This window comes from Rana temporaria, chromosome 3 (genome assembly GCF_905171775.1).
Source record: "Rana temporaria chromosome 3, aRanTem1.1, whole genome shotgun sequence".
Taxonomy (NCBI): Eukaryota; Metazoa; Chordata; class Amphibia; order Anura; family Ranidae; genus Rana; species Rana temporaria.
Genome location: NC_053491.1, coordinates 329,257,308 through 329,278,680, shown reverse-complemented (window position 1 = coordinate 329,278,680; position 21,373 = coordinate 329,257,308). Strand labels below are relative to the sequence as shown.

Genomic DNA, 21,373 nt, shown 5'->3' with positions numbered 1-21,373 from the left:
TCCTCTCATGTCATCAGGACCAATGCAGGATTCATAGCCATGGATGTGAGGAATCTTTGGGACAGTCCACTGCAGGAGTGTAAGGAAGTAGAGGAGAGCGCTTGTTGCCAGGTGAGTGGAGGATCAGGTGAGTAAAACTGCTGATCCTTCCCTAGACCTAAACAAGCATTTTCCCCTTGCAGTGCATGGGCAGCCTCATTGCAAAGGAGGATTTTTATTTTCCGTGGTGTTTTGCTTTAATTAACCCATCTAATTAAAGCCCAACTCCAGCTATCAGTTTTTTTTTCTTTTAAATAAAGCTGACCTCCATCCGCACCCTTAGCATTGTTATATAGTTTGACAATCCATGTAACTATCACTTTTTTTTAACAGCTTTGCCTATGTGTAAATTTGTATAGAAATATAATCAAAGCCATTTTCAAGGAAAACGAAAACCCTAAAAAAATAATCGGCGCAAACAAACATAAAAATGTCATTTGCAACTGAACACTCCAGGCCAATTACACAATGCCTCAAAGTAAACATACACAATAAAGTAGTACAGTGCAAATATAACCAAACAATAAAATTCATGTACTGCAAAAGGTCAAATGATAAGATGAATAAATAGTTCAAAAGATTTCATAAACTGAAGATCCCCAGATGGTGCAAAGTAGTGCCTCAAAGTAAAGCATGCAGGTGTCACAATACGTGCAGTATCTTCGCCGTATATAAAGATGGTTGCTTACATTACAAGCAGAACCCAAGTTCAAGGAGAAGTTTGGGGCTTGCAAAAAAACAAACATACATACTCACCTCTATGCTGAAGCATCTGTGTGATCAACCGCATAACTGCTGGTTACTAAGTTCTCGAGCTGCTCTGGGTGATGAGCAGTGATTGTCAGTCGCCGCTCTCCACTCTGTTCCTGGCAGCACTCATTGGAGCGCCAGGCAGAGACGTGATGGGCACAGCTACTTCCAGCTCTCCGCTGTGTGCAGAGAGGCAGAGCCAGCTGTCAATCAGGCAGCAGGGTGAATTCCGACAAAATTGTCAGGATCTTTCTGAAGCTTGGAGTAGCTCCGTCACATCAGCTGATAGAGGGCTTTAGTCCACTGCTGGCTCACTCTAGGCCAAAGGAGAACAAAATAAAAAGAGAGGTTATGTGCTAAAACTCCGTAAGATGAGGGAATTTTCCAGAGCTGCCAGGTCACACCGCTGCAATGGCAATCCTGAAAAATGATAGTCCGCAAATCCTTGCTGCTCTTCAAAATCTTCAGAATTTATTGGTTCTCCAAAAAAGACAGTGTCAGACAGCAAATATAAACGTGTTTCAGCCTTGTGGACCTTGTTCGCTATAAATGCCACGTACTAAATGCCACAATGTATAGTGTATAAACCCCTCCTGGCAACATATGTCAATAATTTGACAATTAATAGATAATTAGAATTACTTGGAGAGGTAAAACGCCATACATGGACAGACACAAATTTAACCAATCGGCAATCGCTGCACGCCGTAATACGTTGGCAAAATGGCAGCGGTGGGCAAATGGGCGTACCTGTACGTCCCCTTTAAATCGCGTGCTCTGTGAGCTTGCCCGCGAGTCCCGCCGACTTGGTGTCCCCTGGGGGCCCGCGATCGTATCACTGAGAGGCAGAACCGGGAGATGTAAACAAGGCATTTCCCTGTTCTGCCTAGCAACATGACAGGGATCTACTGCTCCCTGTCATCGGGAGCAGTGAGCTCTGTCATGTTCTAGCGAGACCATCCCCACTACAGTTAGAATCACTCCCTAGCACACCCTTAATCAGGGATGGACTGGCCATTGGGACTACAGGAAGTTTCCCGGTGGGCCGATGGCTCAGTGGGCCGGCTTCAGTGACAGCGGACTGCCGCCCCCCTCCGCTCCTCTGTCTCTCCCTCCCCGCAGCGCTCACCTGGGGGGAACAAAGAAGCAGGGGGAGGACCAGAGGAGCAGGGAGGACGACAGAGGAGCATGGGGGGGGGGGGACAGACAGCTAACTCAACAGCTATGGCCTGGGAGTTTCTCACTTCTGCCTAATCTTGTCCCATAAAGGGGGGGGCACCGAACTGATTCTTTGCCATGGGTGAAATAATGTCTAGCTTCCCCACTGGTATTGCCTATAAGAGTACCAGTACCAGCCATTCTACTCTAATAAAGTAGAGCGGCTAGTGGCTAGTGAAGGGGGAGAGGGGGCTTGGGTGGCCAGAGGGGGGGGTGGGGAGTTGTCCGGCCGCCATAGGAGAGACCTGTCAAAGTGGGCCAGTCTGCATGAAGTCCAGGGCCTAATTTCTGTCCCAGTCCAGCCCTGCCCTTAATGCCTTGATCGCCCCCTAGTGTTTAACCCCTTTTCTGCTAGTGTCATTTACACAGCTCTGATCGCTATATAAATGACAATGGTATAGTATCAAAAGTGTCCGACTGAAGTGGTTAATCAAGACGTTAATGCACTCCTTTGACCCACAAGAGGAGAATAGCCTATAAACTTTGACCATACTTTTCTTTTAAAAGTACTATTATTACAGGCATTAACAATACAGGACACAGGCAAAGTATTCATACACCATAGGCTAGACATGTACCTATAACCCATAGGGTTTGAATATTCGGCCCGTGTCCTACACTATACGCCAAGATATGAAATTTACAGGAAAGTCAAAATTCTTTTTTTTATTATTATTTTGCAGTGGTCTTTTAATCGTTACTGGTTCCTTGTGAGTGAATTGAGCAGAGTTTGGACAGCTGCCAGGATGCTAAAGGTTTCCAGGACCCTAGTATGAAGCCCTTACACCACACCAACTGAATACATAACAGACCTCATTTGAACCAAGATAGTTTCTCTATACTTCTACTTCTAGAATGTGAGAATTCACTGGGGTGAAGGAGTCATACTACCACTGTTATCGCCTGCCCCCGCTGAATTCTCCATAACAATATGCAGAAAAATAGATTAAAGTGACAATGCTGCTTAGTAAAAAACCCATCCCAGAGGACACATGTCTCATCGGTTGGCTGCATATCACATTTTCTCAGTAAAGTACATTTAATTTTGAAACCTAAGTAGCATAAAATAATTATTAAACGTTTTGATTTGAAGTTCGCCTTGATCACTTTAGCTAAATCAAGAGCTATTCATCTCCCAGGGAGGGGACAGAGAGGCAAACTGTTTAAATATACCTGCTATTCTGTCGCAATTAATTAGCTTTAAGGGTAGCCCCCTGTCTTGGTTGCAATTATGGTAAATGACTTATATTTTTTAAGGAGTTGCTTATAGTAGGACTTGCATGCTCTTTTTTCTATGTGCTGTTCTTTTTAAAAGTTTCTGTTCTGTTCTTAGTCTGCTAACTGTGCGTAGGCTGTGCCGGTCAATTTCAGGTATGTGGGTGCCCCCTGTGCCCACTGGGACCTGTGAAGTTTGGCGAGAGTCTCCAGTTTATCCACCTACCCTTTTAAAACTACAAACGTTTCCAGTTCTGCACACACAGGCAGAGCGAAAGGGACACAATTGACAAGTCAGCGCGGCTATGGCTCTGTGTGCCTCCTAGGAACGGCTCCACGTGAATCTGTAGTTCTGAATGGGAGCATGCACAAAGTGAAGACTTCAGCAAGATTCCATAGGTTCTGGCGGGCACAGGGGGGTATTCACATACCAGAGGCCTGGTTAAAGTTAGTGGATCAAGAAGGGAAAAGGATGTTTACAAAAGAATAGCAAGAGCATGCAAGTTCTTCTATAAGCATCATAAAATTACACTTTATTTGTAGGCTTTCTACATTCCCCCGAACAACTGAGCGGTGAGTGAATTATTCTATTCCACTTGGTGAAAGTCCCATGTGCAGAGCCCTCCCTTTAGGTGCTTGTGCATATGAGGCCTAATAAGGCAATCATGTAAATTACATATGTCATATGGACATACTATTATTATATATAAATTAGAAATAACTTTTACTGGTATAGCCTCATTTAGAAATGCACTCTTGATTAGGATGGGTTAAATCTCTTCTGCATTATTCTTGGCTTCTTTTCCCTGCTCACTAAAATCCTCTATTTACCGGTCTGAAGGCTTACGCCTTATATAATATAAATCTCTTCTGACGTGTTTAAAACGGTCAAAGCAAAAAAAAAAATCCCTTACCCTATTCTAGACTCTCTCTGGTGCCTATACTTACCTGCACACTGATTATCATGCCCCCTACCCCTAGAGATATGCTGGGCCATGGTGATTGCCTGCTCATGCTCACAACTCCAATCGCGTTCTGCGATCCACCAACCAAAATCTACTCCAGATACCCAAAGCCAGATACAAGTCCAAAGGAGAACGGAGATTTGCAGTCCAAGGACCCAGATTATGGAACGCTCTACCAACCAGCATCCGGCTGGAGGCAAACCACTTGGCCTTCAGGAGAAAGATCAAAACCCATCTCTTCTGAGGGCCCAGGGAATGAATACCAAGCGCCCAGAGGCGATTCAGTTCGCATGTGTTGCGCTATATAATTTTCTCACTCACTCATGCTCCACATACTGCTTTGTTGGGAGGCAGGGGATGTGTCCCTTGCTACCTTAGAACCAGAAGCACCGTGAATTTTTACTCAAGGTAGTGGTGGCAACTATAAATCTAGGCATCGGAGTATGTCAGAGACAGTGATTTGATTGTTGGTCCACACATATTACAGGGTATTTTTCATGGAATCATGTCTTTAGAGAAACATGAGGGTGGCTAATCTCTCTAAAAATTCTAGTTACCTGGCTGTTATGCTGTCCTTCATGTAATTTTCAATACTTTCAGTCACTAATTTTGAACAAGTATACAGATTAGAATTTCTGCAGTAACTTTCTAGCTCAGTGACTGTAGTAGCCCTCAATAAAAAGAGCTGTAGAAGCACTTAAAATATTCTAAAGAGTGCTTGAAGCATCCTAAAGGGACCTCTGGGTTAGAGTTGTCATATGTTTTTTCACTTTTTTTTTATGTTACTGCAGCTTGATGAATCAGGGCCAGTAGGTCAGGGTAATATCCAGTCAATAGGCATGTTCAGTAGGGGGTGGCTATTCAAAGGATTTAATTAAAGGAAAAGTACAGCCAAAGCTTGTTTGGCTGGACTTCTCCTGTGGATCACAGGACTGTAGTTCGTTCTGCACTCCTGTGACCTGTTTTTAGCAGACATTGGCCTGAAGTCCGCTGTCTGCTGGTGTCACAGTGCTGGTCCAGGCTTGGGCAAGATTGCGACAATAGAGGATCTGCCCAAATGCCTGGACCAGCACCCGGCTCAGCCTTTCAGCAAGCCCCTGGAAGCCTGAGATGGCCGCACCCACCCCTCCACAGCTCAGCACTCTAGTGAGCAAGGAGGGGCAGAGCAGAGAGCAAGTGACTGACAATCACCAGCTATCTGCTCAGGGAGCTGTGTGAACAGAGCGATCTGCGGTGTTAGATTGCTCGGTTCTTAATATTAGAGGCGTCGGGGGACCGATGCAGCATCCACCAAGGTAAGTATGATTATAAAAAAAAGAAAACCCCCATACTTCTCTTTTAACCTGGCCAGTCGAGGCACAGTGATCCTTCTCTTCCCAGTGCCTACACTATCAATACTATTCTGAAAAGGTCCATATCTGCCTAAAGGGTTAATAGGATAAACTATTTTCAGTGAGCACCCATTTTAATTAATTGCTATAATTTCTTTAGCTAGTAGTATTTTTTATATGACTTGCACATTTTTACATTCTGCTCTCCCATAATTTGTCTGTCCCATTAAATTAAGAGATTTGTAGATTGGCCACCATCATCATTTTTCTATCTCATTGCTTGACAACTATTGAGATAAGATATCAGCCATACAGGGAATTCATGTTCTCAATTTCCATCAATGTTTTAAAAACCAAATTTTCACACTGACGGATCAATCGGGTCTGCTTGTCAGTTCTTCAGAATGAATGGATCATCCATAGCTCTCTATGGAGCAGCGGATGTCAGCGGACATGTATCCAGTCCACTAAGAACAGACAGAGTTCCGTTCTCTATCCATCTGGTGGATCAGATGACAGTCAGATGGAAGCAAACAGGCACCCCATTGGGAACAGCAGGCTGTATCTGTGTCTGTTCTGCATAGCGGAGCAGACACAGACATGTTATGTGCCTGTTCAGCAGGGACCGTGGAGAGATCCCCGCTGAGCAGGCAAATCTGCTTGACGGAGTCTGCCCCATCTGAAAGTATACAAAACAGTTACAGCCGTAACCACAAGACAGACAAACAATACAGCGCATCACTAGCAGCCAGTACAACTCAAAGTATTATAGTATACATTTCCATCACAAAAAATGCATATCGGATACAAACATGTTATTTCTAGTAATAACCAGTCTCCAAGATAGGGTGTTTAAAATTTGCAGAACAATAACAGCCATGACCATAGATGATCAAAAAAAGGCACTATCCCCAATAGAGCATGTCAGGGGTTCCAAGGCACATCGAGCCATGACAATCCCAGATAATGCACATGGCAAACACATACAGTCAGGTCCATAAATATTGGTACATTGACACAATTCTAATAGTTTTGGCTCTATACACCACCACAATGGATTTGAAATGAAACAATCAAAAGGTGCTTTAACTGCAGACTTTCAGCTTTAGTTTGCGGGTATTTACATCCAAATCAGGTGAACGGTGTAGGAATTACAACAGTTTGTATTTTTGCCTCCCACTTTTTAAGGGACCAAAAGTAATGGGACAGATTAACAATCATAAATCAAACTTTCACTTTTTAATACTTGGTTGCAAATCCTTTGCAGTCAATTACAGCCTGAAGTCTGGAACGCATAGACATCACCAGACGCTGGGCTTCATCCCTGGTGAAGCTCTGCCAGGCCTCTACTGCAACTGTCTTTAGTTCCTGCTTGTTCTTGGGGCATTTTCCCTTCAGTTTTGTCTTCAGCAAATGAAATGCATGCTCAATCGGATTCAGGTCAGGTGATTGACTTGGCCATTGCAATACATTCCACTTTTTTCCCTTAAAAAACTTGTTGGTTGCTTTCGCAGTATGCTTCGAGTCATTGTCCATCTGCACTGTGAAGCGCTGTCCAATGAGTTCTGAAGCATTTGGCTGAATATGAGCAGATAATATTGCCCGAAACACTTCAGAATTCATCCTGCTGCTTTTGTCAGCAGTCACATCAATAAATACAAGAGAACCAGTTTGATTGGCAGCCATACATGCCCACGCCATGACACTACCACCACCATGCTTCACTGATGAGGTGGTATGCTTTGGATCATGAGCAGTACCTGTTGTTTGGCAAACACTAATCTGGCCTTCTTGTTTTTGAGGCTCACTGTAGCTTTACGTCTTGTGGTGAACCCTCTGTAGTCACTCTAGTGAAGTCTTCTCTTGATTGTTGACTTTGACACATTGACACACATACCTACCTCCTAGAGAGTGTTCTTGATCTGTCCAACTGTTGTGAAGGGTGTTTACTTCACCAGGGAAAAAATTCTTCGGTCATCCACCACAGTTGTTTTCCGTGGTCTTCCGGGTCTTTTTGGTGTTGCTGAGCTCACCGGTGCGTTCTTTCTTTTTAAGGATGTTTCAAACAGTTGAATTGGCCACACCTAATGTTTTTGCCATCTCTGTGATGTTTTTTTTTTGTTTTTTCAGCCTAATCATGGCTTTCTTCACTGATAGTGACAGCTCTTTGAATCTGATATTGAGAGTTGACAGCAACAGATTCCAAATGCAAATAGCACACTTGAAATTAACTCTGGACCTTTTATCTGCTCTTTTTAAATGGGATAATGAGGGAATAACACACACCTGGCCATGGAACAGCTGAGCAGCCAATTGTCCCATTACTTTTGGTCCCTTAAAAAGTGGGAGGCACATATACAAACTGTTGTAATTCCCACACCGTTCACCTGATTTGGATGTAAATGCCTTCAAATTAAAGCTGAAAGTCTTCAGTTAAAGCACATCTTGTTTGTTTAATTTCAAATCCATTGTGGTGGTCTATAGAGCCAAAAAGATTAGAATTGTGTCGATGTCCCAATATTTATGGACCTGACTGCACATTTAATCGGATACCATGGACATATAGTTTACCCAACCCCCCATACACTTTATCAAATGTACAGTAGTTGATGGTACACCTCTGCTGGCATAAGTAGCTATATATAAAACTCACTATTATGTCAATAATGTATTTTCAAAAAAAAAAACACTGGAAATAATGTTTGTTCCCTTTTTAAATTAGACATATGCAGTACATTTGCATCTATAGGGTAAGCTAACACTATTGAGAGTTACAGAGCTCACTGGTCACTTGTCTTCACAGCACTAAGGCTTTCTGCATAAGAAAATTTCAGCATAAGTGTTGGAAAAGGTTAAGAGTCAATTCCTCAAAGCCACAACAGTGTACACGCTTCCACATTTTCTGGGCCAGACTTTACATTAACTGACCCTGCAAATAATTAAAGCAGCAAAATAGAAACTTTAATCATTGTACACAAGCCTGCTAAAAATGTGTCCACAAACCATTTTCCACCACCTGAAGAGGGAACAAACTGCTGGAAATGTTTTTAGGTCTCCAGCAGTTGTGGTACTTCAAGACTTTAGAGAGCTTCTGAACATTGTCATAGGGTTCTGCCATTATATAACATTAAGTGTCATTTTTTATGTATTACTTCTTAAGGAAGAGGCAGTCTCCATAAGAAATGGGAAGGTAGCAGGTATTTCAAACTTTGCTTTGACTAGAAATATCATTTCCACGTGGAATGACACTTTAAACGTATTGAATGCATAATGGAGGATATGCATTCTAAAGTTTCTCTGTATTTTTTTCATACATTCTCTCCTCTGCTCTGACACGTCTTTTCTTTGTGCTCACCTTCCAGAGCGGAATGGTCATGAAGTGGCGTTTCCTGAAACCGAAGAGGACAAGGAAAGCTTTTCTTCTTCACACTTCATTTAACAAAGTACAAACGAACTCCCTTTTTTTAATAAGACTATTTTTCATTTTTTCTGTGGTGTTACATTAGTGCCAAAGCTTCATTAAACATGTAAATTGATAATTAAAGCAGTATAATAAAACATAAGGTTTTTGGGTGAATTGATTTCATTATTTCTCGCCGCTCTTCACGGTCGACAAGAAAGAACAGCATTCTTTTTATGGAAACCGAGTTTGGGGTTAGAAGCTTCCAAATAAGTGGGCCCAGCACAAAGGAAAGCTGGGCCACCCTCAAGTTTTCCCAGAAGCCTCTGCAGATTCTGCAATCAAGTGGTTCGCCATAATACCTAGTTCTCAGGCCTTCTGTTCTTCAGATGAGTCATTGTCACGTTAACTAAAGCATACCATCCCTGATAATCTTGGTGTAAAAATAAAATATCAACTGAACAAACCTCTGTTTCTATTGAAATCTTACAACATTTTTGTCAGGGGGAACGATAACCTACGGATGGAACACCTGATTGCTGCCCTCATGGACAAAACGGAGGAACACAAAACACACTGGCTTTATTGGAATATGTTTCACTTCTTGGATGAGTAATTATCTTAGGCCGCGTACACACGATTGGTCCATCCGATGAGAACGGTCCGAAGGACCGTTGTCATCGGTTAACCGATGAACCTGACTGATGGTCCGTCGCGCCTAAACACACCATCGGTTAAAAAAAACGATCGTGTCAGAACGCGGTGACTAAAACACAACGACGTGCTTCCAAGCATGCGTCGACTTGATTCTGAGCATGCGCGGGTTTTTAACCGATGCTTTTGCATACTAACGATCGGTTTTGACCTCTCGGTTAGGCATCCATCGGTCCTCCCTACCTGCGAACCTTGAGGTGTCTACTTTTCTACCCCCCCAAATTATTGAAAAATACCACCTGGTATGCACTGACCACAGAGTATTACTGCAATGAGGTCTAGGGATATTGTCCCTCACTATACATGTCTTGTAGTTGCATACCTGTAGTTTGTTTTATCTTCCTGGTATGTATGTTATCCATGGTCTCCTACACATCACCAACTGCATCACAGTACTTTATACTCCTGTGTGGGTGTTTTAGCTTCCCAGGCTTTAGTTGCCCTATATTAATGTGGTGTGATTATGGACATTAAGTTGTTTTGTCCTCTAAGTCTCCATTTGTATAAATACAGCCAGTTGATGCTGATGTTTTTAACCTAGAACATGTCATGTCATACTATTGTGTGTTGTTGCATACCCTTAAATAAAGAAAAAACAAATATTACAAAATGTATTTAAAAAAATAATTATACTGAAGTTCAGAAAAATTTCCTTGCATGGGAAGTTCACCATCTAGCCTCTACAGAGATTCTTGAGTCACACATTAGGGGGCACTTTTGGGACATTTGTTATGTGGATATTTCTATATATTAACAAGCATTTAAAGGAAAAATGTGTCAATGCAAATTTATCCAACATTTGTGTACAATGGTTCCATATAATTTGTGTTTTTTTTAAATGACAACTGATATAAGTTGCATCTACTGTAAATATCATGAGTATGATTAAATTTTTTACTTGTTCTATAGCGTTGCGTTAAATGTGTTTTTTGTTTTTGTTTTTTTAGCATTGTTTGTTAAAAACAAATTTATCGGGGTATTGCGCGCTCCGGCGTATAGCGCGCACCCCTAAAGTGGACCCGACATTCCTGTAAAAAAAGATTTTAGTACTTACAGTTTTGGTGTCTTGCGCGGCGTCCATTGGCAGCCTTGTCGGGCCTGCAGTCCGTCTGCGGCTTCGGGTGTCCTCTTGGTCGGGTCCGGCGTCCTTCTGCGGCGTCCTCCCCGCTCGATCCCCGCTTTCCCGCGCCGAGTTTGAATACTGCGCTGGCATATACCGAGCGCAGTACACTCGTGTATAGTCGGGCAGGCTCGGCTACTCTTGCGCTCACGTCCTGTACGTCCAGGACGTGAGCGCGAGAGGAGCCGGGCCTGCCCGACTATACACGAGTGTACTGCGCTCGGTATATGCCAGCGCAGTATTCAAACTCTGAGATAAGTGATAATAACTGCGCTGTGTGGGTATGGAGGGATAGGGCAAAAAACAATAAACAAAAAAGCGAATCAAAACAGTGATCAATAAATCCCACCAATTGGGCGGGGTGAACTCTACAAGTAGTGTGCAATCTGAACTGTGAAGGTGGGTGGTCTGGAAACGGTTAACACTATGCAGCAGAATCCTTATGAGGAAATAAAATAAACATGGAAGTGAATAAACACGGTTATCAAAATAAATGTCCAGGATTGGTACTAAGGACCAAATGGTGAGTGATCCCAACACATAATAAAGGGTAAAAATCCAGTGAAATCAAGTGCAAATAAGTCTCGCATCCAAAAAGCATATATTTAAAGGTGCAGTCCTCGATAGCTGTGAGTGATAAGTGATGAAGTCATGTGACATGACGCCACGCGTAGGGACAGGAAGTACTAGACCTCACTCACTCTGAAGGGAGAGATATGAGCTCGCTGCTCGTTTTGTTTGGATATTTCTGACATTTTAAATGTGAGTTTTTTTTATATGTTTTTATATTAAATACTTTTTGAAGCGGAGCTGTACTATGTGCCTTCTTCTCTCTTTGCCCATCTATACTTGCTGAGCATTTTAAGTGCCAGTATCCGTGGACGTTTAGGTGGAGGCCAAAGAGAGAGGATCAGCATACAATCAAGACCACAGACTGGGTCGCACAAACTTGCCGTTCGTAGGAGATAGGCCAGCTGCTCACGGCCTCCATGTGAGTGCATGTGCATGTGATTGATCGTTTTTTAGATCCTTGCTTCCAGTATTACGCCATATCTTCCTCTTTTTCTTGTTTCTTCCAATATGGTCTTTTAATGTGGAGACTACATCTAGCCCTCATCCTGCTGGATCTTTGAGTATACCTTGAGTGGTATCCAGGCTATCCGTGCTATAGCCTTGAGGTGAGCATTCTATACCACTAGAGGTGTGCGCACTGAAGCTTGCTCTTCTCTGAAATATTGGATTTCCTGGTTTCTCATCACTTATCACTCACAGCTATCGAGGACTGCACCTTTAAATATATGCTTTTTGGATGCGAGACTTTTATTTGCACTTGATTTCACTGGATTTGTACCCTTTATTATGTGTTGGGATCACTCACCATTTTGTCCTTAGTACCAATCAAGGTACCAAAAACCAAATACAAGTCCAAAGGAGAAAGAAGGTTTTACCAACCAGCATTCGATTGGAGGAAAACCACCTGACTTTCAGAAGACAGATCAAAACTCTGCTCTTTTGAGGGCATGAGACACGAACAACTAGCGCCCAGAAGCGATTCAGCCGCGCTTTATACGTTTTTCATTCATTCATTCAATCCTGGACATTTATTTTGATAACCGCGTTTATTCACTTCCATGTTTATTCTATTTCCTCATAAGGATTCTGCTGCATAGTGTTAACCATTTCCAGACCACCCACCTTCACAGTTCAGATTGCACACTGCTTGTAGAGTTCACCCCGCCCAATTGGTGGGATTTATTGATCACTGTTTTGTTTCACTTTTTTGTTTATTGTTTTTTTGCCCTATCCCTCCATACCCACACAGCGCAGTTATTATCACTTATCTCATTTGCTTTCACTTTTGGCTAGGACCAATTTCAGGTAACTGCAGCAGTGCCCCCTAGGTTTAGAACATCGATAGCGCGAGAGCCCTTCCATTGCAGTATTCAAACTCTGCGCAGGTATCGGCATATATCGCGCACCCACGATTTTGCCCTGATTTTCAGGGCAAAAAAGTATTGATGTTGGAGGTAGTAAAGTTTTTACACTTTCATCATGATCAGAATACTCTCTAGTTGATATCTTATTAATAAAAGCCACTGGAGGGACAGCAATAAAATTAAAGCCCTCCCCAGTGGATATATGAATTACAAACATTGACACCCCAAGGACTCAATAATGTCTTTGATTTAAATAGGAAGTAAACTTTCATCTTTACCTATAGGCAGGGCTCGACAAAATCCGGGCGCCCGGTCGGCAATTGCGACAAGAAATTGTGACCTGGCGCCCGCCGGTAATTGAGGCCGCGGCTTTGCGGCCTACAAGGCCGCAAAGCCGGGGCCTCAATTACTGGCCGTCACGGGCCCACCGCGATTGTGTGGCGAGGGAGGTGGGGGCGCACAGGATCCTGTGCCTTCGTGCGCCCCCACCTCCCCCGCTGCGCGATCGTGGCGGGCCCGCGACGGCCGGTAATTGAGGCCGCGGCTTTGCAGCCTTGTGAAGGCCCAAGCTTTCTTCTGTGACCTGGCGCCATCTGGTGGTGGCCGTTGACATTACAAGTAAAACTGCAGTTCTAATGTGTTTTCTTCACAGTTTTCACTGCCATCTCCTTCCCTCTAATTAGAACCCCCAAACATTATATATATATTTTTATTCAAACACCCTAGAGAATAAAATGGCGATCGTTGCAATACTTTCTGTCACACCGTATTTGCGCAATGGTCTTACAAGCGCACCTTTTTGGGGAAAAAATACACTTTTTTAGTAAAAAAATAGGACAACAGTAAAGTTAGCCCAATTTTTTTTTATATTGTGAAAGATAATGTTAAACTGAGTAAATTGATACCCAACATGTCACGCTTCAAAATTGCATCTGCTCGTGGAATGGCGACAAACTTTTACCCTTTAAAATCTTCATAGGCGACGTTTAAAAAATTCTACAGGTTGCATGTTTTGAGTAACAGAGGAGGTCTAGGGCTAGAATTACCTAGATACCTCACATGTGTGGTTTGAATACCGTTTACATATGCGGGCGCTACTCACGTATGTGTTCACTTCTGCGCGCGAGCTTGGCGGGACGGGCGCGTTTTTCTGTCTCCTAACTTTTTAAGCTGGCTCCTAGATCCCAAGCAAATTTGTCAAACCCTGCATAGGTAAGCCTATATTAATGCTTATCTATAGGTAGTGTAAATGTCTCCTAAACGATATTTACTGTCCTAGCAGCCAGTTACGTCACTAGCGCATGCGCTCTGAACAAACAGCCATTTCTTCAGAACAGCGTGCTGTGACCGGCGGCTCCCATACGCATGCGCAGGAGTGACTTCATTGCGGCTCCGGCCAGTCACAGAGCCGCAAACCTGGAAAGAAGACCAGTTTTACATGGATGCCGTCATGGGGGTAAAATTTTCCGGGGCTAAAGTGGTTAAAAAAAAAAATTGCCCAGAACTCTGCTTTAAGTAGATATAATAGTACCACATTTATTTGGGTAAAGTAATAGAATCTCGTAATGCGGGTTATGTGAATAGGCAGTGGAGAAGTTGGATTGACAGGGGTCTCCCCTGCCAATTCACAAAACATTGTAGTAATATGACTTCTGTTGATGGCAGAAAGAGGGGAAGGGGGCGAGTGGACGTTACAAATATTTTCTGAAGAGCAGAGACAACAGACCAATGATGGGGGGTGGTAGCTGATGACACTAAACTTTAGCTTTAATATTTAAAATGTATTTAGAAATATATATATTAAAATTCATGCATTTTAAAGTGTATGCTTAGTTTGGGAAATTGCTACAATAGGACACAAATAAAATGAGTTTTTAACTTCTATTTAAAGTTTAAAAAAAATAATTACTTCAGATATACTTTATCGGCTTTCTAATTTGTGCATATATAACCCTTCCCTGGTGTCAATCAATTGTCAATGGCATCTGTACCATGTACATGATGAGCAGTACACTCACCAGTAGGGTATAACTGAGAGCAGGAAAATTCATTGATGTATGCACCCACCCTACCCTCTCCCTAATGACAGATAGTCCTTCCATGGGTAATTGGTGGCAAGGTACACTTCAGACACCTTTTACGCCCAGTCTTATCCTTCCCATAGATTTGCAAAAGTTATTTCTTTCCAGCTTTCCGGGAAGCTAGGACATCACCGCAACTTGGGGACAAAAAAAAAAAAGTTTTAATCTGTATTTTTATTTTAGTAGACTCTACAGAATGACTAACTGATGCTTAGGATCCAACTGTACTTTGAGAAATTACATGAAAACATAAGCCTGCAGAAATTAGCACCTTATTTTTTTTAACAGTTTTATGAATTTGATAAATATATAGGTAACCAGGAACCCCCTTTTTATATTTACCTTATATCCCTCCCTTTCTTGCATGAGTAATCATAGCCTTGTCAAAGTGGAACTCCGTATCTCCCCATGGTGAGGTACCAGTATTAGCCACCATTTTGTGTGCTCCTCTTTTGTACATACAAAGTAAATATGAACAATCGGAGTAATAGTGTACAGTAAATTACAGTAACCAACCAAATATTGGCTTGTTACAGTGGTTTATTGCTCTTTGAAGAATGCCTAGTTGTCTGTTATTTTTTTTTACATTCACTGGTAATCCTGTTACAAATAACTTTATGTAATGAGGTGTTTAATCATCTCTTCTAATCCCAGAGGCCGATGGAGCTTCTGGTTTAGCAAATAACAGAACTTCTGTTTTTGATGATCTTGAGAAAGAAAGAACTGGTGGAGCTTTCAGTGAGCAATCTTGGCACAGTCAGCTGGCACAAAGCTAAAGTGTATTGATTTTTTTTTTCCTCTAAGTAAACTTCGATATACTGTTCATGACATAAAGCTTTAGGGTGCATCATCTTTACACAACAGCACTTTCCAAAACTCTGAGGTGAGTTTCCTGACACAGGCATTTTTCCATATGATAGGTGGAACTCTGTGCTTAAAGCCACCTTTTAAAGGTCCAGGATTTTTCACTTGGCCACTAATGGACTTACCACCGCCTTTTTACTGTGGCAGGGTGGCCCCCGCTCTGCGAGATCACATACATCTATGTGATCCGACATTTCCAGTTAGGGGTAGAGCACTGCCCTGTCTGTGCTGTCATTCGCTACAGCACAGTCCTGGTCAGCAGGTCCTGGCCAATGATTTATGGCCAGGACCTGCTGATTGGCTTAGCGAATCACAGTAAAGAGTCCTGTGTTTTCAAACACAGGGCTCTGTACACAGAGCAGCAATGTGGTTGTCGCTGCCACAGTGTGATCAGCCACATTAGTAAAGTCAGCAAATATAGCACACATTACACTTGTTAGGCACACAGTTAACCCCTTGATTGCCCTTAGATGTTAACCCCTTCCCAGCCAGTGTCATTAGTACAGCGACAGTGTATATTATTTGCACTGATCACTGTATTAGTGTCAGTGTCGATCAGTTCCCACCCAGTGTCAGATTGGCCACCTCACTATCACAGTCCCGCTCTAAGATCACCGCCATTACTAGTATAAAAAATAAATAAAAATTTCCAGTGTACAGTACATACCATAGTTTGTAGATGCTATAACTTTCCAAACCAATCAATATATACTTATTGAGATATTTTTTACCATCAACGTGTAGCAGACTACAACCTACAGTTGTCCCATGTAGTCAGGTCCCATGCAGTCAGGACCCAGGCAATGCGAAAGACTGATCATTTCACCCACGCCCATATTCAATCTGCTTCAGTCGGCAACTGAAACCAAGGGTTTTAATATCCCAGTGCTATCAGATGCTCCTAATGGAAAACTTGAAGGCCTATCCCAACAAGGCAATGGTACACTGGGAGCCAGATGTAAGAGCCTTGACAGGTGACCAGTGGGAGGAGGCTTTTTTAAACAGTAAATTTATGTTCCCTTAATGTCTTACCGAGGATATCACAACTGTATATTCTACTCAGAGTGCACTACACCCCAGCGAAACTCCACAGGATGGGCAGACTTCCTCCTGTGCCAGTTCCAGAAGTTGCATTGCTATTGGAGTGAGTTCCTCTCCAAGCTCAATAGAGTGTTCCAGGTGAATGTCCCCCTGAATCCCAATCACTGTTTACTTACTTGACAAAGTGATCCCTGAGCTATCAACAAGAGTGGCCTTCTCCAGAGCCCTATTTTAGGCTAGAAAGGTAATTTTGCTTGGCTGGAAATCCACGACTCCCCCATTGGTAAAAATCTGGGTGACTCATATAGAAAACAGGCTCCTTTTGAAGAGATACTGTATATATACTAACATAGGGTTGGATTAAATAAATTCAAGAAACTGGTTTCCATGGCTTGATGTCCCAGGGCTAGCCCCAAGGGAACTTGTTCTAATGAGGGTACTACAGGGTCCTTTGGGTTGAGGGTACTACTTAAAACTCCTGAAAGTGCTGGGGAGGGGGATGGAAGTGACAGGGTTGGCCACACATAGGCCCTAAAGTATTGGATACCCACTGTCTTTTCAAGTAAGTGCCCGACTAGGGAAGATATCAGAGGTGGCGATATGTATAACATTTTAAGCTGTAGATGCAACCTGCCCATGTATGTATCAGACTTGCTTGAACTGTGATTCCTTCATATATATGTTTAATGGTAATTTGGAATGGGGGAATGAGAATGTCTTATGTACTTGTTTCTTTATACCCTTTGTACCTGGTGTTTTCTAAATAAAAACCCTGTTTGATTTTTTTTAAAAAAAAGAAAAAAAAGCAGAATACATTTTGGACTAAATTTATTAAGATTTTTTTTTTATTATTGGGTTTAACCACTTCCATTTTGAAAAAAAAATCAATATTTTTTACTTGTTGCTATAATAAATAGCCCAATTTTTTTTTTCAAATTTTTTTTTTCTCAGTTTAGGTCGATACGTATTCTTCTACATGTTTTTGGTAAAAAAAAAAAAAAAAAACAATCGCAATAAGCACTTACAAAATATGGGACAGAATTATTATTATTATTATTATTATTTTTTTTTACTAGTAATGGCGGCGATCTGCGATTTTTTTTTATTGGGACTGCAACATTATGGCGGACACATCGGACACTTTTGGCACATTTTTGGCGCCATTCACATTTATACAGCGATCAGTGCTATAAATATGCACTAATTACTGTATAAATGTGACTGGCATTGAAGGGGTTAACACTAGGGGGTGAGGAAGGGGTTAAATGTGTACCTGTATTGTGTTCTAACTGTGGGGGGAGGGGGGTGACTGGGGGAGGTAACCGATGCTGTGTCCCTATGTACAAGGGACACAGATCGGTCTCCTCTCTCCCCTGACAGGACGTGGAGCTCTGTGTTTACACACAGAGCTCCACGTCCCTGCTCTGTCATTACCGATCGCGTATACCTGGCGGACATCGCGACCGCCAGGCACGCGCATCGGCATCTCGGGGACGCGCCGGGCGCGCACGCGCCGCCGCCGACACGCTCGCGCGCCCCCCAGTGGCCGGAGGAATCCAGGACGTCAATTGACGTCCTGTTGGATTTCCAGAGCCACAGTGAAGCCGTCATTTTACATGACGCGGTATTCAAGTGGTTAATAGAAAAAAAGTAAAAAAATAATTTTTTCAAAATGTTCTGTCTCTTTTCATTTACATAATAAAAAACCCAGTGGTGATCAGATACCACCAACAGAAAGCTTGATTTGTGTGAAAAAAAATGTTTATATAAATTTTGCGTAAAGTGTTGCATGACCGCACAATTGCAAGTTAAAGTAGCGCAGTGGCACATAGCAAAAAATCTCCTGGTCATGAAGGGGGTAAAATCTTCCAGGGCTTTAATGGTTAAACACTGATCCCACATCAGTGTGTGTAATAGTATGAGTCCTCAGGACAAGTAGTCATCAGTGGTGTAGGAATCACAGTCCTAGCTTTGATCAGGGGGCCTTAAAACTGGGGTGTTTGTAAACATGCAATGCACCGCTGACCTTTACAGGATATGCGCAGTAACTGAACCCAGGGAAATTTCTTATGGCATCTCTTGTTCTTTGTCATGTGACACAAATCGGACAACAAAGTGCAGATGACATATGGTCTAGTGTGTCTGCCCTGTGCTCTACTAAAAAATGTTTGGTGTAACCACCTTTTGCCTTCAAAAACACATCATTTTTTAAATTCTTCTAGGTACACTTGCATACAGTTTTTGAAGGAACTTGGCTGGTAGGTTGTTCCAAACATCTTGAGAACCAACCACAGATCTTCTGTGGGTGTATGCTGCCTCAAATCCTCAGAAAGGAAAACCCTCTCTTTAGTAATGTTCATGATTTCAGACTTCAGACAGTCATTGCCTGTAAAGGATTCTCACCAAAATATAAAAAAAATGTACATTATTAACATTTTATTTATGATTCTATTCATTTGTTAAAGTACAAATCGGATTATATATGCTATTATAGGTCAATGGGTACCCTTAAAAGAGACCTCAAAAGTGCAGATTTGCTTTCTTATAAGGGATATCTAAAAAACAATTACCTTTGTCTTCAAGTGGTTCTATGCATTAAGATTATTATTATTATTATTATTTAGGTACTTATATAGCGCCGTCAATTTACGCAGCACTTTACATATACAATGTACATTCACATCAGTCCCTATCCCCAAGGAGCTTACAATCTAAGGTCCCTAACTCACATTCATATACTAGGGACAATTTTTAGGCAGAAGCCAATTAACCTACCAGCATGTCTTTGGAGTGTGGGAGGAAACCAGAGTATCCGGAGGAAACCCACGCAGGCACAGGGAGAACATGCAAACTCCAGGCAGGTAGTGTCTTGGTCGGTATTTGATAAAATAAATTGACCTTAGATTGCCCCCCAGTGCTTTCTCTAGTGCCCTTGCCTGCAGTTTTACTGTACTTTGTGTCTGTAAACTGCAAAACGACCATGGCATAAAAAAAGCACGCCTCCACCTCAAAAGCAGTATATGACCTGCTGGAAAACAGCGACAGCGATGCAGAATTGCTTGCAGAATTGAGTGATGGTGACTCGTGGGGAGGTTCGTCATCAGACACCGAAAGCGATTTAGCAATGATCCTGCGACTGTGCCCAGCGATGTGCAGACTTGGTGCTCGATTGACTGCGGTACAGATCACATAGCGCCTCCAAGATTCCCGTTTACAGGAGCACCCGGTATCAAAGTGGATGTTGAGGATGACAACCCCTTGGCTTACCTCCAACTCTTTTTGACGGATACGGTTATTGCAAAAATTGTTACTGAGACAAATCGGGACCAGGAGCAACAAGATGCTACCCATCAGAGGTTTTCATGGAGCAGAAAGTGGGAACCAGTGACCAAAGAGGACATCTGGAAGTTTTTGGGCCTAATAATTCTTCAGGGAGTGGTGGGGAAGTGGTATTGGACAACCATCAAGTTACTAGCCACACTTTTTGGCACATTAGAATGTCATGTCGGAATACAAATTTTCTCTCATAATGAAATTTTTGCATTTTGCAAATAATGAAGAATTTGATGAGAGTTCTCATCCGACTCCAAAACTCAAAAAAATTTGGAGGTTTATCAAATTATTCAGAAGAATTTCCAGCAGGCCTATGTACCATACAGAGACATAAGTATCAACGAAAGTTTAATGGCCTACAAAGCAAGACTCAGATGGATACAGTATATTGCATCAAAGAGAGCACGATTTGGCATCATCCATGCTATGTGAATCCAGCACTGGTTACATATGGAATTCGGTCCTATACACCGGGAAAGGAACCAAATTCAGCGAATGATTCAGCAATTATGGAATGGCAACCGTTTTGGTTCTTACTTTGATTGAGCCATTGCAGAATCAGGGCTACTGTGTAACCACAGACAATTTTCCTTCTACAGAACAAGACGGAGGCATATGGGACCGTTAGGGCTAATCGGCATGACATGCCGGCAACCTTTGGCAATAAAAAGCTCAAGGCAGGAGAAATGGCTGCCTGGCAGAAAGGAAAAATTATGGCACTGAGATGGCAATTCACAACACCTCTACTATAATAGTACACACAAAAGGTGAAAAAGACGTAATGAAACCACAAGTCGTGATGGATTACAACAACACCATAGGAGGTGTGGACAGAGCTGACCAGGCCATGACCTTTTATCCAGAGATGAGGAAACAACAAAAAAATCTTCAGGCATCTTCTTGAACAGTGCCTGTGGAATTCCTTCAGTCTGCTGAAAAAAAAGTGACAAGCCTATGGTTCATGCGGACTTTGGAAAGTTGCCAAACTCATATTTTTCAAGCACCAAACACCAACGACTGTAACTAGATCTGGACGTTGTGCTGCTGGCGTTGTGAACCCAGAACTACTGACTGGTCATCACTTTATGGACCACATTCCACCAAAGGACAAGAAGTCAGCACCCACAAGGATGTGTGTGGTTTGCTGCTCTAAGCGTTACGACACTGGAAGGAAAATAAACCAGGTTCTATTGTCCTGATTGTGACGTCCAACTTTGTGCTGTACCATGTTTTTAAATTTTCCATACCCAGGACATTTATTGAAGCAATATGACTACCATAGCCGTGCGCACATTGTGTGCTGGGTGTGCCCAGGCACACCCTAATCACCCCATCCACATTAGTAATATTGCTCTGTGTAGCAGC

General features: G+C 42.5%; 1 protein-coding gene across 4 annotated transcripts in view; it reads left to right on the top strand.

Moving 5' to 3' along the window:
- Positions 1-21,373, top strand: part of RNF130 (ring finger protein 130) — a 453,463-nt gene that overhangs the window by 400,339 nt on the left and 31,751 nt on the right. For 2 of the 4 annotated variants that reach the window (XM_040344999.1, XM_040344996.1), the window contains one exon: positions 8,881-9,095. The exons of the other annotated variants lie outside the window; for them this stretch is intronic. In XM_040344999.1, the coding sequence (XP_040200933.1) occupies positions 8,881-8,957 (77 nt within the window). In that variant the 3' untranslated portion in view covers positions 8,958-9,095. Of the gene's footprint in view, positions 1-8,880; positions 9,096-21,373 lie in introns of those variants that run through there. 4 annotated transcript variants of the gene reach the window in all.